The sequence below is a fragment of the Bombina bombina genome, chromosome 12, assembly GCF_027579735.1.
Source record: "Bombina bombina isolate aBomBom1 chromosome 12, aBomBom1.pri, whole genome shotgun sequence".
Taxonomy (NCBI): Eukaryota; Metazoa; Chordata; class Amphibia; order Anura; family Bombinatoridae; genus Bombina; species Bombina bombina.
In genome coordinates, this window is record NC_069510.1 from 15,560,326 (window position 1) to 15,587,859 (window position 27,534).

Sequence of the window (27,534 nt, forward strand, 5' to 3'; positions counted from 1 at the left end):
CCTTATCTCATATTTCATTCTGATAAGGTGGTTTTACGTACCAAACCTGGGTTCCTTTCTAAGGTTGTTTCGATTAAGAATATTAATCAGGAAATTGTTGTTCCTTCCTTGTGTCCTAATCCTTCATCTAAGAAGGAGCGTCTGTTACATAACTTGGACGTGGTCCGTGCCTTAAAGTTTTACTTACAGGCAACTAAGGATTTCCGTCAATCATCCTCATTATTCATTGTTTATTCTGGAAAGCGTACGGGTCAAAAAGCTACGGCTACCTCTCTTTCTTTTTGGCTGAGAAGTATCATCTGCCTGGCATATGAGACTCCTGAAAGAATTACGGCTCATTCTACTAGGGCTGTGGCTTCCACATGGGCTTTTAAAAACGATGCATCTGTTGAACAGATTTGTAAGGCTGCAACTTGGTCGTCTCTTCATACTTTTTTCAAATTTTACAAATTTGATACTTTTGCTTCTTCTGAGGCTATCTTTGGGAGAAAGGTTCTTCAAGCAGTGGTGCCTTCCGTTTAGGTTCCTGTCTTGTCCCTCCCTTTCATCCGTGTCCTATTGCTTTGGTATTGGTTTCCCACAAGTAAGGATGAAATCTGTGGACTTGTCATATCTTTGTAAAAGAAAACTAAATTTATGCTTACCTGATAAATTACTTTATTTTACGATATGACGAGTCCACGGCCCACCCTGTTCTTTTTAGACAGTTTTTATTTTTTGTAAACTTCAGTCACGTCTGCACCTTTTTAGCCTTTCCTTCTCTCTTCCTATAACCTTCGGCCGAATCACTGAGGGTGGAGGGGAAGGGAGGGGCTATATATATACAGCTCTGCTGTGGTGCTCTTTGCCACTTCCTGTTAGCAGGAGGTTAATATCCCACAAGTAAGGATGAAATCCGTGGACTCGTCATATTGTAAAAGAAAGTAATTTATCAGTTAAGCATAAATTTAGTTTTTAATAAAAACGTAAAATTTGTATGTAAATTAACAGAAATAAATCATATTAAATATGCACATAATAAATAATTCAAGTACACTGGATATGCAAAAAACACATATAAATGCATACTTAAGTACAAAATACAAAGCGTAATTGTTGTTTTTAACTTAAAATTGGCTGAACATGAACATTCCATGGCCATATGTGAAATTGATTATTATTAGGATTGTTTGTTAAAGGCAAATAAAAAAATAAAAATGGGTAAAACTTGGACATTTATTTGCAATATTTTTTATTTGTTTGTTAGAGAATTTCTGAGACCCTCTTCGTATATAGAACAATAAATAATAGTGTTAATATAGTAAATCAGTTACAGTCAATGACAACTGATAAACACTTTGGTACAGTAGGTATTGGAAATGATACTTTGGCACAGTAGGTGCTGGACATGATACTTTGGTACAGTAGGTATTGGACATGATACGTTGGTACAGTAGGTGATGGACATGATACATTGTTACAGTAGGTACTGGACATGATACTTTGTTACAGTAGGTGCTGGACATGATACTTTGGTACAGTAGGTGCTGGAAATGATACTTTGGTACAGTAGGTATTGGACATGATACTTTGGTACAGTAGGTATTGGACATGATACTTTGGTACAGTAGGTGCTGGACATAATACTTTGGTACAGTAGGTATTGGACATAATACTTTGGTACAGTAGGTGATAGACATAATACTTTTGTACAGTAGGTATTGGACATAATACTTTGGTACAGTAGGTGCTGGACATGATACTTTGGTATAGTAGGTACTGGACATGATACTTTGGTACAGTAGGTATTGGACATGATACTTTGGTACAGTAGGTAATGGACATTATACTTTGGTACAGTAGGTATTGGACATGATACTTTGGTACAGTAGGTATTGGACATGATACTTTGGTACAGTAGGTGCTGGACATAATACTTTGGTACAGTAGGTGCTGGACATAATACTTTGGTACAGTAGGTGCTGGACATGATACTTTGGTACAGTAGGTATTGGACATAATACTTTGGTTCAGTAGGTGCTGGACATGATACTTTGGTACAGTAGGTACTGGACATGATACTTTGGTACAGTAGGTATTGGACATGATACTTTGGTACAGTAGGTAATGGACATGATACTTTGGTACAGTAGGTATTGGACATGATACTTTGGTACAGTAGGTGCTGGACATGATACTTTGGTACAGTAGGTGCTGGACATAATACTTTGGTACAGTAGGTATTGGACATGATACTTTGGTACAGTAGGTGCTGGACATGATACTTTGGTACAGTAGGTGCTGGACATGATACTTTGGTACAGTAGGTTCTGGTGTGTGTGTGACCAGAGTGAATGCAAGCCTGATGAACATCTACTTAAAAAGACATTTTTTTAAATTTTTTACACTCTGCCCCAAAAATATTATGTCTAAAAACAGGCCTTAAACCTGGGGTGGGGTGGGGGCAGCAGAATTTTGAGTGCCTAGGGCAGCACAAAACCTAAAAAACCCCCTGACTGGACATAATACTTTGGTACAGTAGGTGCTGGACATGATACTTTGGCACAGTAGGTGAAGGACAAGATACGTTGGTACAGTAGGTCCTGGACATAATACTTTGGTACAGTAGGTATTGGACATGATACTGTGGTACAGTAGGTGCTGGATATGATACTTTGGTACAGTAGGTGCTGGATATAATACTTTGGTACAGTAGGTGCTGGACATGATACTTTGGTACAGTAGGTGCTGGACATGATACTTTGGTACATTAGGTATTGGACATGATACTTTGGTACAGTAGGTATTGGACATGATACTTTGGTACAGTAGGTAATGGACAAGATACTTTGGTACAGTAGGTATTGGACATGATACTTTGGTACAGTAGGTAATGGACATGATACTTTGGTACAGTAGGTGAAGGACAAGATACTTTGGTACAGTAGGTCCTGGACATAATATGTTGGTACAGTAGGTATTGGACATGATACTTTGGTACAGTAGGTAATGGACATGATACTTTGGTACAGTAGGTGAAGGACAAGATACTTTGGTACAGTAGGTATTGGACATGATACTTTGGTACAGTAGGTAATGGACATGATACTTTGGTACAGTAGGTGAAGGACAAGATACTTTGGTACAGTAGGTCCTGGACATAATACTTTGGTACATTAGGTAATGGACATGATACTTTGGTACAGTAGGTGCTGGACATGATACTTTGGTACAGTAGGTACTGGAAATAATACTTTGGTACAGTAGGTGCTGGACATGATACTTTGGCGCAGTAGGTAAAGGACAAGATACTTTTGTACAGTAGGTAGTGGACATGATACTTTGGCACAGTAGGTGCTGGACATAATACTTTGGTACAGTAGATGCTGGACATGATACTTTGGTACAGTAGGTGCTGGACATGATACTTTGGTACAGTAGGTGCTGGACATAATACTTTGGTAAAGTAGGTGCTGGACATGATACTTTGGTACAGTAGGTGCTGGACATGATACTTTGGTACAGTAGGTATTGGACATGATACTTTGGTACAGTAGGTGCTGGACATGATACTTTGGTACAGTAGGTATTGGACATGATACTTTGGTACAGTAGGTATTGGACATGATACTTTGGTACAGTAGGTGCCTGACATGATACTTTGGTACAGTAGGTATTGGACATGATACTTTGGTACAGTAGGTATTGGACATGATACTTTGGTACAGTAGGTAATGGCCATGATAATTTGGTACAGTAGGTGCTGGACATAATACTTTGGTACAGTAGGTATTGGACATGATACTTTGGTACAGTAGGTGCTGGACTTGATACTTTGGTACAGTAGGTGCTGGACATGATACTTTGGTACAGTAGGTGCTGGACATAATACTTTGGTACAGTAGGTATTGGACATAATACTTTGGTACAGTAGGTGCTGGACATGATACTTTGGTACAGTAGGTACTGGACATGATACCTTGGTACAGTAGGTAATAGACATGATACTTTGGTACAGTAGGTATTGGACATGATACTTTGGTACAGTAGGTATTGGACATGATACTTTGGTACAGTAGGTGCTGGACATAATACTTTGGTACAGTAGGTATTGGACATAATACTTTGGTACAGTAGGTGATAGACATAATACTTTGGTACAGTAGGTATTGGACATAATACTTTGGTACAGTAGGTGCTGGACATGATACTTTGGTACAGTAGGTACTGGACATGATACTTTGGTACAGTAGGTATTGGACATGATACTTTGGTACAGTAGGTAATGGACATTATACTTTGGTACAGTAGGTATTGGACATGATACTTTGGTACAGTAGGTATTGGACATGATACTTTGGTACAGTAGGTGCTGGACATGATACTTTGGTACAGTAGGTGTTGGACATAATACTTTGGTACAGTAGGTGCTGGACATGATACTTTGGTACAGTAGGTATTGGACATAATACTTTGGTTCAGTAGGTGCTGGACATGATACTTTGGTACAGTAGGTACTGGACATGATACTTTGGTACAGTAGGTATTGGACATGATACTTTGGTACAGTAGGTAATGGACATGATACTTTGGTACAGTAGGTATTGGACATGATACTTTGGTACAGTAGGTGCTGGACATGATACTTTGGTACAGTAGGTGCTGGACATAATACTTTGGTACAGTAGGTATTGGACATGATACTTTGGTACAGTAGGTGCTGGACATGATACTTTGGTACAGTAGGTGCTGGACATGATACTTTGGTACAGTAGGTGCTGGTGTGTGTGTGACCAGAGTGAATGCAAGCCTGATGAACATCTACTTAAAAAGACATTTTTTTTATTTTTTTACACTCTGCCCCAAAAATATTATGTCTAAAAACAGGCCTTAAACCTGGGGTGGGGTGGGGAGTGGGGGCAGCAGAATTTTGAGTGCCTAGGGCAGCACAAAACCTAAAAGCGCCCCTGACTGGACATAATACTTTGGTACAGTAGGTGCTGGACATGATACTTTGGCACAGTAGGTGAAGGACAAGATACGTTGGTACAGTAGGTCCTGGACATAATACTTTGGTACAGTAGGTATTGGACATGATACTGTGGTACAGTAGGTGCTGGATATGATACTTTGGTACAGTAGGTGCTGGATATAATACTTTGGTACAGTAGGTGCTGGACATGATACTTTGGTACAGTAGGTGCTGGACATGATACTTTGGTACAGTAGGTATTGGACATGATACTTTGGTAGAGTAGGTATTGGACATGATACTTTGGTACAGTAGGTAATGGACATGATACTTTGGTACAGTAGGTGCTGGACATGATACTTTGGTACAGTAGGTGCTGGACATGATACTTTGGTACAGTAGGTATTGGACATGATACTTTGGTAGAGTAGGTATTGGACATGATACTTTGGTACAGTAGGTAATGGACAAGATACTTTGGTACAGTAGGTATTGGACATGATACTTTGGTACAGTAGGTAATGGACATGATACTTTGGTACAGTAGGTGAAGGACAAGATACTTTGGTACAGTAGGTGCTGGACATAATATGTTGGTACAGTAGGTATTGGACATGATACTTTGGTACAGTAGGTAATGGACATGATACTTTGGTACAGTAGGTGAAGGGCAAGATACTTTGGTACAGTAGGTATTGGACATGATACTTTGGTACAGTAGGTAATGGACATGATACTTTGGTACAGTAGGTGAAGGACAAGATACTTTGGTACAGTAGGTCCTGGACATAATACTTTGGTACATTAGGTAATGGACATGATACTTTGGTACAGTAGGTGCTGGACATGATACTTTGGTACAGTAGGTGCTGGACATGATACTTTGGTACAGTAGGTGCTGGTGTGTGTGTGACCAGAGTGAATGCAAGCCTGATGAACATCTACTTAAAAAGACATTTTTTTAATTTTTTACACTCTGCCCCAAAAATATTATGTCTAAAAACAGGCCTTAAACCTGGGGTGGGGTGGGGGGTGGGGCAGCAGAATTTTGAGTGCCTAGGGCAGCACAAAACCTAAAAACGCCCCTGACTGGACATAATACTTTGGTACAGTAGGTGCTGGACATGATACTTTGGCACAGTAGGTGAAGGACAAGATACGTTGGTACAGTAGGTCCTGGACATAATACTTTGTTACAGTAGGTATTGGACATGATACTGTGGTACAGTAGGTGCTGGATATGATACTTTGGTACAGTAGGTGCTGGATATAATACTTTGGTACAGTAGGTGCTGGACATGATACTTTGGTACAGTAGGTGCTGGACATGATACTTTGGTACAGTAGGTATTGGACATGATACTTTGGTAGAGTAGGTATTGGACATGATACTTTGGTACAGTAGGTAATGGACATGATACTTTGGTACAGTAGGTGCTGGACATGATACTTTGGTACAGTAGGTGCTGGACATGATACTTTGGTACAGTAGGTATTGGACATGATACTTTGGTAGAGTAGGTATTGGACATGATACTTTGGTACAGTAGGTAATGGACAAGATACTTTGGTACAGTAGGTATTGGACAAGATACTTTGGTACAGTAGGTAATGGACATGATACTTTGGTACAGTAGGTGAAGGACAAGATACTTTGGTACAGTAGGTCCTGGACATAATACGTTGGTACAGTAGGTATTGGACATGATACTTTGGTACAGTAGGTAATGGACATGATACTTTGGTACAGTAGGTGAAGGGCAAGATACTTTGGTACAGTAGGTATTGGACATGATACTTTGGTACAGTAGGTGAAGGACAAGATACGTTGGTACAGTAGGTCCTGGACATAATACTTTGGTACAGTAGGTATTGGACATGATACTGTGGTACAGTAGGTGCTGGATATGATACTTTGGTACAGTAGGTGCTGGACATGATACTTTGGTACAGTAGGTATTGGACATGATACTTTGGTAGAGTAGGTATTGGACATGATACTTTGGTACAGTAGGTAATGGACATGATACTTTGGTACAGTAGGTGCTGGACATGATACTTTGGTACAGTAGGTGCTGGACATGATACTTTGGTACAGTAGGTATTGGACATGATACTTTGGTAGAGTAGGTATTGGACATGATACTTTGGTACAGTAGGTAATGGACAAGATACTTTGGTACAGTATGTATTGGACATGATACTTTGGTACAGTAGGTAATGGACATGATACTTTGGTACAGTAGGTGAAGGACAAGATACTTTGGTACAGTAGGTCCTGGACATAATACGTTGGTACAGTAGGTATTGGACATGATACTTTGGTACAGTAGGTAATGGACATGATACTTTGGTACAGTAGGTGAAGGGCAAGATACTTTGGTACAGTAGGTGTTGGACATGATACTTTGGTACAGTAGGTAATGGACATGATACTTTGGTACAGTAGGTGAAGGACAAGATACTTTGGTACAGTAGGTCCTGGACATAATACTTTGGTACATTAGGTAATGGACATGATACTTTGGTACAGTAGGTGCTGGACATGATACTTTGGTACAGTAGGTACTGGAAATAATACTTTGGTACAGTAGGTGCTGGACATGATACTTTGGCGCAGTAGGTAAAGGACAAGATACTTTTGTACAGTAGGTAGTGGACATGATACTTTGGCACAGCAGGTGCTGGACATAATACTTTGGTACAGTAGGTGCTGGACATGATACTTTGGTACAGTAGGTGCTGGACATGATACTTTGGTACAGTAGGTGCTGGACATAATACTTTGGTAAAGTAGGTGCTGGACATGATACTTTGGTACAGTAGGTGCTGGACATGATACTTTGGTACAGTAGGTGCTGGACATGATACTTTGGTACAGTAGGTATTGGACATGATACTTTGGTACAGTAGGTGCTGGACATGATACTTTGGTACAGTAGGTATTGGACATGATACTTTGGTACAGTAGGTATTGGGCATGATACTTTGGTACAGTAGGTATTGGACATGATACTTTGGTACAGTAGGTATTGGACATGATACTTTGGTACAGTAGGTGCTGGACATGATACTTTGGTACAGTAGGTGCTGGACATGATAATTTGGTACAGTAGGTGCTGGACATGATACTTTGGTACAGTAGGTGCTGGACTTGATACTTTGGTACAGTAGGTGCTGGACATGATACTTTGGTACAGTAGGTGCTGGACATAATACTTTGGTACAGTAGGTATTGGACATAATACTTTGGTACAGTAGGTGCTGGACATGATACTTTGGTACAGTAGGTACTGGACATGATACTTTGGTACAGTAGGTAATGGACATGATACTTTGGTACAGTAGGTATTGGACATGATACTTTGGTACAGTAGGTGCTGGACATAATACTTTGGTACAGTATGTATTGGACATAATACTTTGGTACAGTAGGTGATAGACATAATACTTTGGTACAGTAGGTATTGGACATAATACTTTGGTACAGTAGGTGCTGGACATGATACTTTGGTACAGTAGGTACTGGACATGATACTTTGGTACAGTAGGTATTGGACATGATACTTTGGTACAGTAGGTAATGGACATTATACTTTGGTACAGTAGGTATTGGACATGGTACTTTGGTACAGTAGGTGCTGGACATGATACTTTGGTACAGTAGGTGCTGGACATAATACTTTGGTACAGTAGGTGCTGGACATGATACTTTGGTACAGTAGGTATTGGACATAATACTTTGGTTCAGTAGGTGCTGGACATGATACTTTGGTACAGTAGGTACTGGACATGATACTTTGGTACAGTAGGTATTGGACATGATACTTTGGTACAGTAGGTAATGGACATGATACTTTGGTACAGTAGGTATTGGACATGATACTTTGGTACAGTAGGTATTGGACATGATACTTTGGTACAGTAGGTGCTGGACATGATACTTTGGTACAGTAGGTGCTGGACATAATACTTTGGTACAGTAGGTATTGGACATAATACTTTGGTACAGTAGGTGATAGACATGATACTTTTAGGTGCCCTCAAACATGTTGTTATTTCTCTTGTTAAGTGTATCCAGTCCACGGATCATCCATTACTTATGGGATATTAACTCCTCCCCAACAGGAAGTGCAAGAGGATTCACCCAGCAGAGCTGCTATATAGCTCCTCCCCTAACTGCCATTACTAGTCATTCTCTTGCACCCAACGAATAGATAGGATGTGTGAGAGGACTGTGGTGATTATACTTAGTTTCATACCTTCAATCAAAAGTTTGTTATTTTATAATAGCACCGGAGTGTGTTATTCCTTCTCTGGTAGAATTTGAAGAAGAATCTACCTGAGTTTTTCTATGATTTTAGCCGGAGTAGTTAAGATCATATTGCTGTTTCTCGGCCATCTGAGGAGAGGTAAACTTCAGATCAGGGGACAGCGGGCAGATTAATCTGCAAAGAGGTATGTAGCAGCTTATTATTTTCTGACAATGGAATTGATGAGAAAATTCTGCCATACCGATATAATGTAAACTCAGCCTTAAATGCAGTAGCAGCAACTGGTATCAGACTGTCATGTATGTATATTTTACACTTCAGTATTCTGGGGAATGGCACTTCACTGGAATTATACTGTATGCATAAAACTTTAGCCTAATTTGCAGGGACTAGCAACAGGCTTTTTAATAACACTCAATTTATTAATGTTAAACGTTTTTTGCTGGCATGTAAAATCGTTTAATTTTCTGAGGTACTGGGTGAAAAAAATGTTTTGGGCACTATTTTTTTCCACTTGGCAGTCGTTTTATTTAATTTATGACAGTTTACTGATCTCTCTCACTGTTATGTGTCAGGGGAAGGGGCCTTTTTTTGGCGCTTTTGCTACGCATCAAAAAATTCAGTCAGAAGTTTATTGTCTTCCCTGCATGATCCGGTTCATCTCTACAGAACTCAGGGGTCTTCAAAACTTGTTTTGAGGGAGGTAATCTCTCACAGCAGAGCTGTGAGATTGTAGTTGACTGTGATAAAAAAAAACGTTTTTGTTTTTTTTGTTTTTTTTTCTGCTATCAGGGTTAGTTATCCTTTGCTAATGGGAGCAATCCTTTGCTAAAATTGTGTTTTTTACAAAGATTTGATGCTATAACTTTTCAGTTTATTAATTTTCAACTGTCATAAATTTTTCTGTGCTTCTTATAGGCACAGTACGTTTTCATATTATAGTAAATTACTTGAAAAGTATTTCCAAGTTGCTAGTTTATTTGCTAGTGTGTTAAACATGTCTGATTCAGAGGAAGATATCTGTGCTATATGTGCTAAAGCCAAAGTGGAGCCCAATAGAAATTTATGTACTAACTGTATTGATGCTACTTTAAATAAAAGTCAATCTGTACAAATTGAACATATTTCACCAAACAACGAGGGGAGAGTTATGCCGACTAACTCGCCTCACGTGTCAGTACCTGCATCTCCCGCTCAGAGGGAGGTGCGTGATATTGTAGCGCCGAGTACATCTGGGCGGCCATTACAAATCACGTTACAGGATATGGCTACTGTTATGACTGAAGTTTTGGCTAAATTACCAGAACTAAGAGGTAAGCGTGATCACTCTGGGGTGAGAACAGAGTGCGCTGATAATATTAGGGCCATGTCAGACACTGCGTCACAATTTGCAGAACATGAGGACGGAGAGCTTCATTCTGCGGGTGACGGTTCTGATCCAAACAAACTGGATTCAGATATTTCAAATTTTAAATTTAAGCTGGATAACCTCCGTGTATTACTAGGGGAGGTGTTAGCGGCTCTGAATGATTGTAACACAGTTGCAATACCAGAGAAAATGTGTAGGTTGGATAAATATTTTGCGGTACCGGCGAGTACTGACGTTTTTCCTATACCTAAGAGACTTACTGAAATTGTTACTAAGGAGTGGGATAGACCCGGTGTGCCGTTCTCACCCCCTCCGATATTTAAAAAGATGTTTCCAATAGACGCCACCACACGGGACTTATGGCAAACGGTCCCTAAGGTGGAGGGTGCAGTTTCTACTTTAGCTAAGCGTACCACTATCCCGGTGGAGGATAGCTGTGCCTTTTCAGATCCAATGGATAAAAAGTTAGAGGGTTACCTTAAGAAAATGTTTGTTCAACAAGGTTTTATATTGCAACCTCTTGCATGCATTGCGCCTGTCACGGCTGCAGCAGCATTTTGGTTTGAGTCTCTGGAAGAGACACTTGAATCAGCTCCATTAGATGAGATTACACACAAGCTTAAAGCCCTTAAGTTAGCTAACTCATTTATTTCAGATGCCGTAGTACATTTAACTAAACTTACGGCTAAGAATTCCGGATTCGCCATTCAGGCACGCAGAGCACTGTGGCTAAAATCCTGGTCAGCTGACGTTACTTCTAAATCTAAATTGCTTAATATACCTTTCAAAGAGCAGACCTTATTCGGGCCCGGGTTGAAAGAAATTATCGCTGACATTACAGGAGGTAAAGGCCATGCCCTGCCTCAAGACAGAGCCAAACCTAAGGCTAGACAGTCTAATTTTCGTTCCTTTCATAATTTCAAAGCAGGAGCAGCATCAACTTCCTCTGCACCAAAACAGGAAGGAGCTGTTGCTCGCTACAGACAAGGCTGGAGACCTAACCAGTCCTGGAACAAGGGCAAGCAGGCCAGGAAACCTGCTGCTGCCCCTAAGACAGCATGAATCGAGGGCCCCCGATCCGGGAACGGATCTAGTGGGGGGTAGACTTTCTCTCTTCGCCCAGGCTTGGGCAAGAGATGTCCAGGATCCCTGGGCGTTAGAGATCATATCTCAGGGATACCTTCTAGACTTCAAATTCTCTCCCCCAAGAGGGAGATTTCATCTGTCAAGGTTGTCAACAAACCAAATAAAGAAAGAGGCGTTTCTACGCTGCGTACAAGATCTTTTATTAATGGGAGTGATCCATCCGGTTCCGCGGTCGGAACAAGGACAAGGGTTTTACTCAAATCTGTTTGTGGTTCCCAAAAAAGAGGGAACTTTCAGGCCAATCTTGGATTTAAAGATCCTAAACAAATTCCTAAGAGTTCCATCGTTCAAAATGGAAACTATTCGGACAATTTTACCCATGATCCAAAAGGGTCAGTACATGACCACAGTGGATTTAAAGGATGCTTACCTTCACATACCGATTCACAAAGATCATTACCGGTATCTAAGGTTTGCCTTTCTAGACAGGCATTACCAGTTTGTAGCTCTTCCATTCGGATTGGCTACGTCTCCGAGAATCTTCACAAAGGTTCTGGGTGCTCTTCTGGCGGTACTAAGACCGCGAGGAATTGCGGTAGCTCCGTACCTAGACGACATTCTGATACAAGCTTCAAGCTTTCAAACTGCCAAGTCTCATACAGAGTTAGTTCTGGCATTTCTAAGGTCGCATGGATGGAAGGTGAACGAAAAGAAGAGTTCTCTCTTTCCACTCACAAGAGTTCCCTTCTTGGGGACTCTTATAGATTCTGTAGAAATGAAGATTTACCTGACAGAAGACAGGTTAACAAAGCTTCAAAATGCATGCCGTGTCCTTCATTCCATTCAACACCCGTCAGTAGCTCAATGCATGGAGGTGATCGGCTTAATGGTAGCAGCAATGGACATAGTACCCTTTGCACGCCTACATCTCAGACCGCTGCAATTGTGCATGCTAAGTCAGTGGAATGGGGATTACTCAGACTTGTCCCCTACTCTGAATCTGGATCAAGAGACCAGAAATTCTCTTCTATGGTGGCTTTCTCGGCCACATCTGTCCAGGGGGATGCCATTCAGCAGGCCGGACTGGACAATTGTAACAACAGACGCCAGCCTACTAGGTTGGGGCGCTGTCTGGAATTCTCTGAAGGCTCAGGGACAATGGAATCAGGAGGAGAGTCTCCTACCAATAAACATTCTGGAATTGAGAGCAGTTCTCAATGCCCTTCTGGCTTGGCCCCAGTTAACAACTCGGGGGTTCATCAGGTTTCAGTCGGACAACATCACGACTATAGCTTACATCAACCATCAGGGAGGGACAAGAAGCTCCCTAGCAATGATGGAAGTATCAAAGATAATTCGCTGGGCAGAGTCTCACTCTTGCCACCTGTCAGCAATCCACATCCCGGGAGTGGAGAACTGGGAGGCGGATTTCTTAAGTCGTCAGACTTTTCATCCGGGGGAGTGGGAACTTCATCCGGAGGTCTTTGCCCAAATACTTCGACGTTGGGGCAAACCAGAGATAGATCTCATGGCGTCTCGACAGAACGCCAAGCTTCCTCGTTTCGGGTCCAGATCCAGGGATCCGGGAGCGGTTCTGATAGATGCTTTGACAGCACCTTGGACCTTCGGGATGGCTTATGTGTTTCCACCCTTCCCGATGCTTCCTCGATTGATTGCCAGAATCAAACAGGAGAGAGCATCAGTGATTCTAATAGCGCCTGCATGGCCACGCAGGACTTGGTATGCAGATCTAGTGGACATGTCATCCTGTCCACCTTGGTCGCTACCTCTGAAACAGGACCTTCTGATCCAGGGTCCCTTCAAACATCAAAATCTAATTTCTCTGAAGCTGACTGCTTGGAAATTGAACGCTTGATTTTATCAAAACGTGGTTTTTCTGAGTCAGTTATTGATACCTTAATACAGGCTAGGAAGCCTGTTACCAGAAAGATTTACCATAAGATATGGCGCAAATACTTATATTGGTGCGAATCCAAGAGTTACTCATGGAGTAAAGTTAGGATTCTGAGGATATTGTCTTTTCTACAAGAAGGTTTAGAAAAGGGTTTATCCGCTAGTTCCTTAAAGGGACAGATTTTAGCTCTGTCCATTCTTTTACACAAACGTCTGTCAGAAGTTCCGGACGTTCAAGCTTTTTGTCAGGCTTTAGCTAGGATCAAGCCTGTGTTTAAAACTGTTGCTCCACCATGGAGTTTGAACTTAGTTCTTAATGTTTTACAGGGGGTTCCGTTTGAACCCCTTCATTCCATTGATATCAAGTTGTTATCTTGGAAAGTTCTGTTTTTAATGGCGATTTCCTCGGCTCGAAGAGTCTCTGAGTTATCTGCCTTACATTGTGATTCTCCTTATCTGATTTTTCATTCAGACAAGGTAGTTCTGCGTACTAAACCTGGGTTCCTACCTAAGGTGGTCACTAACAGGAATATCAATCAAGAGATTGTGGTTCCATCTTTGTGTCCTAATCCTTCTTCGAAAAAGGAACGTCTGCTACACAATCTAGATGTAGTCCGTGCCCTGAAATTTTATCTACAGGCAACTAAGGATTTTCGACAAACGTCTTCCCTGTTTGTCGTTTATTCTGGTCAGAGGAGAGGTCAAAAAGCTTCGGCTACCTCTCTCTCCTTTTGGCTTCGTAGCATAATACGGTTAGCCTATGAGACTGCTGGACAGCAGCCTCCTGAAAGAATTACAGCACATTCTACTAGAGCTGTGGCTTCCACTTGGGCCTTTAAGAATGAGGCTTCTGTTGAACAGATTTGCAAGGCTGCAACTTGGTCTTCTCTTCATACTTTTTCCAAATTTTACAAATTTGACACTTTTACTTCTTCGGAGGCTGTTTTTGGGAGAAAGGTTCTTCAGGCAGTGGTTCCTTCCGTATAAAGAGCCTGCCTGTCCCTCCCGTCATCCGTGTACTTTAGCTTTGGTATTGGTATCCCATAAGTAATGGATGATCCGTGGACTGGATACACTTAACAAGAGAAAACATAATTTATGCTTACCTGATAAATTTATTTCTCTTGTAGTGTATCCAGTCCACGGCCCGCCCTGTCACTTTAAGGCAGGTCATTTTTCCATTAAACTACAGTCACCACTGCACCCTATGGTTTTCCTTTCTCTGCATGTTTTCGGTCGAATGACTGGTAATGGCAGTTAGGGGAGGAGCTATATAGCAGCTCTGCTGGGTGAATCCTCTTGCACTTCCTGTTGGGGAGGAGTTAATATCCCATAAGTAATGGATGATCCGTGGACTGGATACACTACAAGAGAAATAAATTTATCAGGTAAGCATAAATTATGTTTTCTTTTAAAATCAGAAGAGTAAAAAGAACTTTTTGAGGTTTAAGAAAATGTTTTGATTTTTTTTTTTTCACATCCAAAATCCCCAATCTAAATAGATGATAACTGTCTGATGAAATTACTTTTAATACACCTGAAGCTCGGGGACTTATACAGACAAGGGCCTACAAAGTTATACTGTAGCCCAGTTAACAGGAGGGAGAATGCACTGAAACCTCGGTGTATTCCATTGCTGTAATTTTCAGATTCCTCAAAACATTTCTTAACCAGTTATGCAGATTACATTTTTTTTCTTTGTGATATATACATGAAGATAGATGAATTTATAAATGTTGTTATGAAAATGGTCATTGCAGGGAACAATATAGTCTAAAATGGTGTAGGAAAAATGTGTGGTCCCAATATGTTTTTTTTATCTATATATATATTTGTTGGATAGAGATATTTGTCTGTACAAAAGTCACAAGTCAGTATTTCTGTCTCAGCAGCCTTTCCCAGTCTATATATTTTAGAGAGTAGCACAATGTTATCAATGTTCTGCCAATGTCAGTTCCAAGACCATAGCGGCCCTCCCAGAGTAATGTACCACAGCCATTTCTGACTTGACACCATCTTCTTTTTTCACTTCTTTCTTTACGAGTACAGCCATAAAATGTGTTTTCTTGCATATTTTTAAGTCTCATAGACTAGAAATAAATAAATAAGGCAAACTCACACCTTAAACCAGATGTCTTGGCAGTTGACTGTCGCTCTCTGAGCTGCTGTCTTTTATTCTGTACCTTTTGTCTGGAAACAGACTTGTAGGTAAAATTAGTAATGAGTGCATAGTCTAGAAATATACGCCTGCTCTCTATTAGACTGTTGTAATTATATCATGTTTTTTTCTGTTAACTATAATAAAAAAATGGTTTATTGTGAAGTATACAGTCTTCTCAAAATCCTAAATATACTGAGATATGTTCATTCTTACTTTTATTTAGGGGCACAGGGATGCCAGACAGTTGGAACAATAAAATACTATTTACAGCAAGGAAAATGATCAGATTTATCATTAGACAAAGTAGTTGCGTATAGGAAACTATCAGGGTCTTGTGCTTTGCTGTTCAGGACATTTATCTTTACGACCTAATTACAAATGCTGCCAGTGCCAAATAGCGATAATTGGAGGCTTCATTTGGGTTTTACAACAGTCTTTAAGGAACATTAAACTTCATTCAACCCCCACATACGATTAAGAAAATCAGTAAACGTACATTATTTGTTTTACCTGTTCTTGCTGTAAAATATCTTAGAATATCTGTAATTCTTTTGCTTCCTCTAGAGAAGGAGGAGGGCTTTCATCATACTTAAGCATGGTGTAATTAAATGGCACTGCAACATGCTACACAGGGATTGCTTATATCAAAGCCCATTTTTATTCTTACTTTAGAACGTATTAATTGTTCTGTAGCAGACCTGCATGCAAAATAAATGTTTTTTTAATTTTACATTGGTTTGAACTCCCAAGACTCCTTAAAAACCTGTTGAATTTCATTTCTTATGTAATTGACGGTAGTTTGTGATTTATTTTTTTTATAGTATTTTATTTTGCTCATAAGTATCTCTTTTAATTAAAAAAAAGCAACCATTGGACCAAAATTTAGTAAAACCATATGCTATAAACCCCTTTAGCTTATAAGCCACTTATACAAGAATGTATAAGTGACAGTAAATTTGTAAAAAAAAATATTTTTGATGCATTTGAAAGAGCATTATTTACTTGTTAAAATATATTTTTTTGCATGGAAATAAAGTTCATGTTTGTGTACAGCTGGGGCTGAAGGCGGCGATGCTCATTTACTGATAAGTAGATTTCTTACTGGTGCTTTGGTGATCAGTAATTCACAAGAATAACATTTTAATATACTGCCTTGTAGTTGCAGCTAATGTTCACTTCTGTGTCCCTTTAACAGGAAGCTGTGGGTGAAACAGAATTAGCTTGTATACATATATTAATCATATTTACAATTCCAGTGGCCACCTCTTGTATCAGCACTTATATCATTTGTGAGTAGAGAAATAGATTATGTGTAGATGCTCTTTACATATCTTTAGCCAAAGTAATACATATCAAATAAAGCGCTCATCTGGTCTTTCTCAGTGTACAGCAAAATGTGGAGAGTGGAGCATTGTCACCAGGGATGTGCGCTGCTCAGAAGACGAGAAGCTATGTGATATAAACACCAAGCCACCTTCAGAGAAGAACTGCACAGGTCCCCCCTGTGACCGTCAGTGGACAGTATCTGACTGGGGGCCGGTGAGTAGATGAACTTAATATATTCTTCAGTCCTCAAAAGCCAATGCTCACCCTGGTGTATAATAAAATCCTTGTGTGAGTTGTACTATGCAACATATAATGTATTCAGGCACAGGTACCATTAAAACTTGTGGCCTGTACTGTTCATACCTGGCACAGTAACACATAGCTTACAGTAGGGCTTGACACATTTGTTCAAATATTAAAGGGACATGAAAGCCAGGATTTTTCTTGCATGATTTAGACAGAGAATACAATTTTAAACAACATTTCAATTTACTTCTATTACCTAATTTGCTTCATTCTTTAGATATCCTTTGTTGAAGAAATAGCAGTGCACATGGTTGAGCCAATCACAAAAGGCATCTGTGTGGAGCTACCAATCAGCAACTACTGAGCCTATTTAGATATGCTTTTCAACAAAGGGTATAAGGAGAATTAAGCAAATTAGATGATAGAAGTAAATTGGAAAGTTGTTTAATGCCATGTTCTTCGTAAATCATAAGAAAAACATGGGCTTTCATGTCCCTTTAAAAGCCTGCCGAAAAAGTTAGGAGCCAGTTTTTATAGTGTGTGTCGAAGTGCTTAATATAATATAATGTGTGTGCACCTTCAACTTAATAGAATTGAAGTATCTTATCATTCAATTGGGCACAATAATAATATTGATTTCTTGAATATGAATGAGTACCAAAATGTAAAAAAAAACTTGTTTTTCATGAAAAAGATTAGAATTGTACACACGTGTCCACCAATATCAACAAAATGCAGCCTGTGTAAGACATTACAGCAATACCAGGAAAGTAAAAGCAGTGCGGCTGTAGTTACTGGCACCAGATGCCTGTGTAAGACGTCACTGCTGAACCAGGAAAGTAAAAACAGTGCGGCTGTAGTTACTGGCACCGGATGCCTGTGTAAGACGTCACTTCAGAACCAGGAAAGTGAAAGCAGTGCAGCTGTAGTTACTAGCACCGGATGCCTGTGTAAGACGTAACTGCAGGACCAGGAAAGTAAAAGCACTGCGGCTGTAGTTACTGGCACCGGATGCCTGTGTAAGACGTCACTTCAGAACCAGGAAAGTAGAAGCAGTGCAGCTGTAGTTACTGACACCGGATGCCTGTGTAAGACATCACTGCAGAACCAGGAAAGTAAAAGCACTGCGGCTGTAGTTACTGGCACCGGATGCCTGTGTAAGACGTCACTTCAGAACCAGGAAAGTAAAAGCAGTGCAGCTGTAGTTACTGGCACCGGATGCCTGTGTAAGACATCACGTCAGAACCAGGAAAGTAAAAGCAGTGCAGCTGTAGTTACTAGTACCGGATGCCTGTGTAAGACGTCACTGCAGAACCAGGAAAGTAAAAGCAGTGCAGCTGTAGTTACTAGCACCGGATGCCTGTGTAAGACGTTACTGCAGAACCAGGAAAGTAAAAACAGTGCGGCTGTAGTTACTAGCACCGGATGCCTGTGTAAGACATCACTGCAGAACCAGGAAGATAAAAGCAGTGCAGCTGTAGTTACTAGCACCGGATGCCTGTGTAAGACGTCACTGCAGAACCAGGAAAGTAAAAGCAGTGCAGCTGTAGTTACTAGCACCGGATGCCTGTGTAAGACATCACTGCAGAACCAGGAAAGTAAAAGCACTGCGGCTGTAGTTACTGGCACTGGGTGCCTGTGTAAGACGTCACTGCAGAACCAGGAAAGTAAAAACAGTGCGGCTGTAGTTACTAGCACCAGATGCCTGTGTAAGGCATCACCGCAGAACCAGGAAGATAAAAGCAGTGCAGCTGTTGTTACTAGCACCGGATGCCTGTGTAAGACGTTACTGCAGAACCAGAAAAGTAAAAGCAGTGCAGCTGTAGTTACTAGCACCAGATGCCTGTGTAATTCATCACTGCAGAACCAGGAAAGTAAAAGCAGTGCAGCTGTAGTTACTAGCACCGGATGCCTGTGTAAGACATCACCGCAGAACCAAGAAGATAAAAGCAGTGCAGCTGTAGTTACTAGCACCAGATGCCTGTGTAAGGCATCACCGCAGAACCAGGAAGATAAAAGCAGTGCAGCTGTTGTTACTAGCACCGGATGCCTGTGTAAGACGTTACTGCAGAACCAGAAAAGTAAAAGCAGTGCAGCTGTAGTTACTAGCACCGGATGCCTGTGTAAGACGTCACTGCAGAACCAGGAAAGTAAAAGCAGTGCAGCTGTAGTTACTAGCACCGGATGCCTGTGTAAGACGTCACTGCAGAACCAGCAAAGTAAAAGCACTGTGGCTGTAGTTACTAGCACCGGATGCCTGTGTAAGACATCACTGCAGAACCAGGAAAGTTAAAGCAGTGCAGCTGTAGTTACAAGCACTGGATGCCTGTGTAAGACGTTACTGCAGAACCAGGAAAGTAAAAGCAGTGCGGCTGTAGTTACTAGCACCGGATGCCTGTGTAAGACGTCACTGTAGAACCATAAAAGTAAAAACAGTGCGGCTGTAGTTACTGGCACCGTATGCCTGTGTAAGACGTCACTTCAGAACCAGGGAAGTAAAAGCAGTGCAGCTGTAGTTACTGGCACGGGATGCCTGTGTAAGATGTCACTGCAGAACCAGGAAAGTAAAAGCAGTGCAGCTGTTGTTACTAGCACCGGATGCCTGTGTAAGACGTCACTGCAGAACCAGGAAAGTAAAAACAGTGCGGCTGTAGTTACTAGTACCGGATGCCTGTGTAAGACGTCACTGCAGAACCAGGAAAGTAAAAGCAGTGCAGCTGTAGTTACTAGCACCGGATGCCTGTGTAAGACGTCACTGCAGAACCAGGAAAGTAAAAACAGTGTGGCTGTAGTTTCTAGCACCGGATGCCTGTGTAAGACATCACCGCAGAACCAGGAAGATAAAAGCAGTGCAGCTGTAGTTACTAGCACTGGATGCCTGTGTAAGACGTCACTACAGAACCATGCAAGTAAAAACAGTGCGGCTGTAGTTACTAGCACCGGATGCCTGTGTAAGACGTTACTGCAGAACCAGGAGAGTAAAAGCAGTGCAGCTGTAGTTACTAGCACCAGATGCCTGTGTAATTTGTCACTGCAGAACCAGGAAAGTAAAAGCAGTGCAGCTGTAGTTACTAGCACCGGATGCCTGTGTAAGACATCACCGCAGAACCTAGAAGATAAAAGCAGTGCAGCTGTAGTTACTAGCACCGGATGCCTGTGTAAGACATCACCGCAGAACCAGGAAGATAAAAGCAGTGCAGCTGTTGTTACTAGCACCAGATGCCTGTGTAAGACGTTACTGCAGAACCAGGAAAGTAAAAGCAGTGCAGCTGTAGTTACTGGCACCGGATGCCTGTGTAAGACGTCACTGCAGAACCAGGAAAGTAAAAGCAGTGCAGCTGTAGTTACTAGCACCGGATGCCTGTGTAAGACGTCACTGCAGAACCAGGAAAGTAAAAGCAGTGCAGCTGTAGTTACTAGCACCGGATGCCTGTGTAATTTGTCACTGCAGAACGAGGAAAGTAAAAGCAGTGCAGCTGTAGTTACTAGCATTGGATGCCTGTGTAAGTCGTCACTGCAGAACCAGGAAAGTAAAAGCAGTGCAGCTGTAGTTACTAGCATCGGATGCCTGTGTAAGATGTGACTGCAGAACCTGGAAAGTAAAAGCAGTGCAGCTGTATTTACTAGCACCGGATGCCTGTGTAAGATGTCACTGCAAGGACTGGGAAATAAAAGCAGCACAGCTGTAGTTACTAGCACTGGATGCCTGTGTAAGACATCACTGCAAGGACTGGGAAATAAAAGCAGCACAGCTGTAGTTAGTAGCGCTTGATGCCTTTGTAAGATGTCACTGCAAGGACCAGGAAATAAAAGCAGCGCAGCTGTAGTTACTAGCACCAGATGCCTGTGTAGGACGGCACTGCAAAACCAGGAAATAAAAGCAGTGCAGCTGTAGTTACTAGCACCGGATGCCTGTGTAGGACGGCACTGCAGAACCAGGAAATTAAAGCAGTGCAGCTGTAGTTACTAGCACCGGATGCCTGTGTAGGACGGCACTGCAGAACCAGGAAATTAAAGCAGTGCAGCTGTAGTTACTAGCACAGGATGCCTATGTAAGATGTCACTGCAAGGACCAGGAAATAAAAGCAGTGCAGCTGTAGTCACTAGCACCGGATGCCTGTGTAAGATGTCACTGCAAGGACTGGGAAATAAAAGCAGTGCAGCTGTAGCTACTAGCAACAGATGCCTGTGTAAGACAGCACTGCAAGGACCAGGAAATAAAAGCAGCACAACTGTAGTTACTAGCACTGTATGCCTGTGTAGGACATTACTGCAGAACCAGGAAATAAAAGCAGTGCAGCTGTAGTTACTAGCACCGGATGCCTGTGTAGGACGGCACTACAGAACCAGGAACTTAAAGCAGTGCAGCTGTAGTTACTAGCACCGGATGCCTATGTAAGATGTCACTGCAAGGACCAGGAAATAAAAGCAGTGCAGCTGTAGTCACTAGCACCGGATGCCTGTGTAAGATGTCACTGCAAGGACCAGGAAATAAAAGCAGTGCAGCTGTAGTTACTAGCACCGGATGCCTGTGTGGGACGGCACTGCAGAACCAGGAAATAAAAGCAGTGCAGCTGTAGTTACTAGCACCGGATGCCTATGTAAGATGTCACTGCAAGGACCAGGAAATAAAAGCAGTGCAGCTGTAGTTACTAGCACCGGATGCCTGTGTAAGATGTCACTGCAAGGTCCAGGAAATAAAAGCAGTGCAGCTGTAGTTACTAGCACCGGATGCCTGTGTAAGATGTTACTGCAAGGACCAGGAAATAAAAGCAGTGCAGCTGTAGTTACTAGCACCGGATGCCTGTGTAAGATGTCACTGCAAGGACCAGGAAATAAAAGCAGTGCAGCTGTAGTTACTAGCACCGGATGCCTGTGTAAGGCGTCACTGTGGAACCAGGAAAGTAAAAACAGTGCGGCTGTAGTTACTGGCACCGGATGCCTGTGTAAGACGTCACTGCAGAACCAGGAAAGTAAAAGCAGTGCAGCTGTAGTTACTAGCACCGGATGCCTATGTAAGATGCCACTGCAAGGACCAGGAAATAAAAGCAGTGCAGCTGTAGTTACTAGCACCGGATGCCTGTGTAAGATGTCACTGCAAGGTCCAGGAAATAAAAGCAGTGCAGCTGTAGTTACTAGCACTGGATGCCTGTGTAAGATGTCACTGCAAGGACCAGGAAAGTAAAATCAGTGCAGCTGTAGTTACTAGCACCGGATGCCTGTGTAAGACGTCACTGCAGAACCAGGAAAGTTAAAGCAGTGTCGCTGTAGTTACTAGCACCGGATGCCTGTGTAAGACGTTACTGCAGAACCAGGAAAGTAAAAGCAGTGCGGCTGTAGTTACTAGCACAGGATACCTGTGTAAGACATTACTGCAGAACCAGAAAAGTAAAAGCAGCGCATCTGTAGTTACTAGCACCGGATGCCTGTGTAAGACATCACCACAGAACTAGGAAGATAAAAGCAGTGCAGCTATAGTTACTAGCACCGGATGTCTGTGTAAGACGTCACCGCAGAACCAGGAAAGTAAAAGCAGTGCAGCTGTAGTTACTAGCACCGGATGCCTGTGTAATTCGTCACTGCAGAACCAGGAAAGTAAAAGCAGTGCAGCTGTAGTTACTAGCATCAGATGCATGTGTAAGTCGTCACTGCAGAACCAGGAAGATAAAAGCAGTGCAGCTGTAGTTACTAGCATCAGATGCATGTGTAAGTCGTCACTGCAGAACCAGGAAGATAAAAGCAGTGCAGCTGTTATTACTAGCACCGGATGCCTGTGTAAGACGTTACTGCAGAACCAGGAAAGTAAAAGCAGTGCAGCTGTAGTTACTAGCACCGGATGCCTGAGTAAGTCGTCACTGCAGAACCAGGAAAGTAAAAGCAGTGCAGCTGTAGTTACTAGCACTGGATGCCTGTGTAAGACATGACTGCAGAACCAGGAAAGTAAAAGCATTGCAGCTGTAGTTACTAGCACCGTTTGCCTGTGTAAGATGTCACTGCAAGGACTGGGAAATAAAAGCAGCACAGCTGTAGTTACTAGCACTGGATGCCTTTGTAAGATGTCTCTGCAAAGACCAGGAAATAAAAGCAGTGCAGCTGTAGTTACTAGCACCAGATGCCTGTGTAGGACGGCACTGCAGAACCAGGAAATAGAAGCATTGCAGCTGTAGTTACTAGCACCGGATGCCTGTGTAAGACGTCACTGCAAGGACTGGGAAATAAAAGCAGTGCAGCTGTAGCTACTAGCACCGGATGCCTGTGTAAGACATCACTGCAAGGACCAGGAAGATAAAAGCAGTGCAGCTGTTGTTACTAGCACCGGATGCCTGTGTAAGATGTTACTGCAGAACCAGGAAAGTAAAAGCAGTGCGGCTGTAGTTGCTAGCACAGGATGCCTGTGTAAGATGTTACTGCAGAACCAGTAAAGTAAAAGCAGTGCGGCTGTAGTTATTAGCACAGGATGCCTGTGTAAGACGTCACTGCAGAACCAGAAAAGTAAAAACAGTGCGGCTGTAGTTACTGGCACCGGATGCCTGTGTAAGACGTCACTGCAGAACCAGGAAAGTAAAAGCAGTGCAGCTGTAGTTACTAGCACCGGATGCCTGTGTAAGATGTCACTGCAGAACCAGGAAAGTAAAAACAGTGTGGCTGTAGTTACTAGCACCGGATGCCTGTGTAAGACATCACTGCAGAACCAGGAAGATAAAAGCAGTGCAGCTTTTGTTACTAGCACCGGATGCCTGTGTAAGACGTCACTGCAGAACCAGGAAAGTAAAAGCAGTGCAGCTGTAGTTACTTGCACCGGATGCCTGTGTAAGACGTCACTGCAGAACCAGGAAGATAAAAGCAGTGCAGCTGTAGTTACTAGCACTGGATGCTTGTGTAAGACATCACCGCAGAACCTAGAAGATTAAAGCAGTGCAGCTGTTGTTACTAGCACCGGATGCCTGTGTAAGATGTCACTGCAAGGTCCAGGAAATAAAAGCAGTGCAGCTGTAGTTACTAGCACCGGATGCCTGTGTAAGATGTTACTGCAAGGACCAGGAAATAAAAGCAGTGCAGCTGTAGTTACTAGCACCGGATGCCTGTGTAAGATGTCACTGCAAGGACCAGGAAATAAAAGCAGTGCAGCTGTAGTTACTAGCACCGGATGCCTGTGTAAGATGTTACTGCAAGGACCAGGAAATAAAAGCAGTGCAGCTGTAGTTACTAGCACCGGATGCCTGTGTAAGATGTCACTGCAAGGACCAGGAAATAAAAGCAGTGCAGCTGTAGTTACTAGCACCGGATGCCTGTGTAAGGCGTCACTGCGGAACCAGGAAAGTAAAAACAGTGCGGATGTAGTTACTGGCACCGGATGCCTGTGTAAGACGTCACTGCAGAACCAGGAAAGTAAAAGCAGTGCAGCTGTAGTTACTAGCACCGGATGCCTATGTAAGATGTCACTGCAAGGACCAGGAAATAAAAGCAGTGCAGCTGTAGTTACTAGCACCGGATGCCTGTGTAAGATGTCACTGCAAGGACCAGGAAAGTAAAATCAGTACAGCTGTAGTTACTAGCACCGGATGCCTGTGTAAGACGTCACTGCAGAACCAGGAAAGTTAAAGCAGTGTCGCTGTAGTTACTAGCACCGGATGCCTGTGTAAGACGTTACTGCAGAACCAGGAAAGTAAAAGCAGCGCATCTGTAGTTACTAGCACCGGATGCCTGTGTAAGACATCACCACAGAACTAGGAAGATAAAAGCAGTGCAGCTATAGTTACTAGCACCGGATGCCTGTGTAAGACGTCACTGCAGAACCAGGAAAGTAAAAGCAGTGCAGCTGTAGTTACTAGCACCGGATGCCTGTGTAATTCGTCACTGCAGAACCAGGAAAGTAAAAGCAGTGCAGCTGTAGTTACTAGCATCAGATGCATGTGTAAGTCGTCACTGCAGAACCAGGAAGATAAAAGCAGTGCAGCTGTTATTACTAGCACCGGATGCCTGTGTAAGACGTTACTGCAGAACCAGGAAAGTAAAAGCAGTGCAGCTGTAGTTACTAGCACCGGATGCCTGAGTAAGTCGTCACTGCAGAACCAGGAAAGTAAAAGCAGTGCAGCTGTAGTTACTAGCACTGGATGCCTGTGTAAGACATGACTGCAGAACCAGGAAAGTAAAAGCATTGCAGCTGTAGTTACTAGCACCGTTTGCCTGTGTAAGATGTCACTGCAAGGACTGGGAAATAAAAGCAGCACAGCTGTAGTTACTAGCACTGGATGCCTTTGTAAGATGTCTCTGCAAAGACCAGGAAATAAAAGCAGCGCAGCTGTAGTTACTAGCACCAGATGCCTGTGTAGGACGGCACTGCAGAACCAGGAAATAGAAGCATTGCAGCTGTAGTTACTAGCACCGGATGCCTGTGTAAGACGTCACTGCAAGGACTGGGAAATAAAAGCAGTGCAGCTGTAGCTACTAGCACCGGATGCCTGTGTAAGACATCACTGCAAGGACCAGGAAGATAAAAGCAGTGCAGCTGTTGTTACTAGCACCGGATGCCTGTGTAAGATGTTACTGCAGAACCAGGAAAGTAAAAGCAGTGCGGCTGTAGTTGCTAGCACAGGATGCCTGTGTAAGATGTTACTGCAGAACCAGTAAAGTAAAAGCAGTGCGGCTGTAGTTATTAGCACAGGATGCCTGTGTAAGACGTCACTGCAGAACCAGAAAAGTAAAAACAGTGCGGCTGTAGTTACTGGCACCGGATGCCTGTGTAAGACGTCACTGCAGAACCAGGAAAGTAAAAGCAGTGCAGCTGTAGTTACTAGCACCGGATGCCTGTGTAAGATGTCACTGCAGAACCAGGAAAGTAAAAACAGCGTGGCTGTAGTTACTAGCACCGGATGCCTGTGTAAGACATCACTGCAGAACCAGGAAGATAAAAGCAGTGCAGCTTTTGTTACTAGCACCGGATGCCTGTGTAAGACGTCACTGCAGAACCAGGAAAGTAAAAGCAGTGCAGCTGTAGTTACTTGCACCGGATGCCTGTGTAAGACGTCACTGCAGAACCAGGAAGATAAAAGCAGTGCAGCTGTAGTTACTAGCACTGGATGCTTGTGTAAGACATCACTGCAGAACCTAGAAGATTAAAGCAGTGCAGCTGTTGTTACTAACACCGGATGCCTGTGTAAGATGTTACTGCAGAACCAGGAAAGTAAAATCAGTGCAGCTGTAGTTACTAGCACTGGATGCCTGTGTAGGACGTTACTGCAGAACCAGGAAATAAAAGCAGTGCAGCTGTAGTTACTAGCACCAGATGTCTGTGTAAGATGTCACTGCAAGGACTGGGAAATAAAAGCATTGCAGCTGTAGTTACTAGCACCGGATGCCTGTGTAAGACGTCACTGCAAGGACTGGGAAATAAAATAAGTGCAGCTGTAGTTACTAGCACAGGATGTCTGTGTAAGACATCACTGCAAGAACTGGGAAATAAAAGCAGCACAGCTGTGGTTACTAGCACCGGATGCCTGTGTAAGACATCACTGCAAGGACTGGGAAATAAAAGCAGTGCAGCTGTAGTTACTAGCACCGGATGCCTGTGTAGGACATCACTGCAAGGACTTGGAAATAAAAGCAGTGCAGCTGTAGTTACTAGCACTGGATGCCTGTGTAGGACTTTACTGCAGAACCAGGAAATAAAAGCAGTGCAGCTGTTGTTACTAACACTGGATGCCTGTGTAAGACGTTACTGCAGAACCAGGAAAGTAAAAGCAGTGCAGCTGTAGTTACTAGCACTGGATGCCTGTGTAAGACTTTACTGCAGAACCAGGAAATTAAAGCAGTGCAGCTGTAGTTACTAGCACCGGATGCCTGTGTAGGACTTTACTGCAGAACCAGGAAATAAAAGCAATGCAGCTGTAGTTACTAGCACTGGATGCCTGTGTAAGACTTTACTGCAGAACAGGAAATAAAAGCAGTGCAGCTGTAGTTACTAGCACTGGATGCCTGTGTAAGACTTTACTGCAGAACCAGGAAATAAAAGCAGTGCAGCTGTAGTTACTAGCACTGGATTCCTGTGTAAGACTTTACTGCAGAACCAGGAAATAAAAGCAGTGCAGCTGTAGTTACTAGCACCGGATGCCTGTGTAGGACTTTACTGCAGAACAGGAAATAAAAGCAGTGCAGCTGTAGTTACTAGCACTGGATTCCTGTGTAAGACTTTACTGCAGAACCAGGA

The 27,534-nt window shown here is 42.6% G+C and overlaps 1 protein-coding gene across 1 annotated transcript in view; it reads left to right on the top strand.

The window, feature by feature from the left end:
* Positions 1-27,534, top strand: part of ADAMTSL2 (ADAMTS like 2) — a 134,828-nt gene that overhangs the window by 72,648 nt on the left and 34,646 nt on the right. Inside the window, exon 14 of the mRNA XM_053695958.1 lies at positions 17,139-17,294. Within this exon, the coding sequence (XP_053551933.1) occupies positions 17,139-17,294 (156 nt within the window). The remainder of the gene's footprint in view (positions 1-17,138; positions 17,295-27,534) is intronic.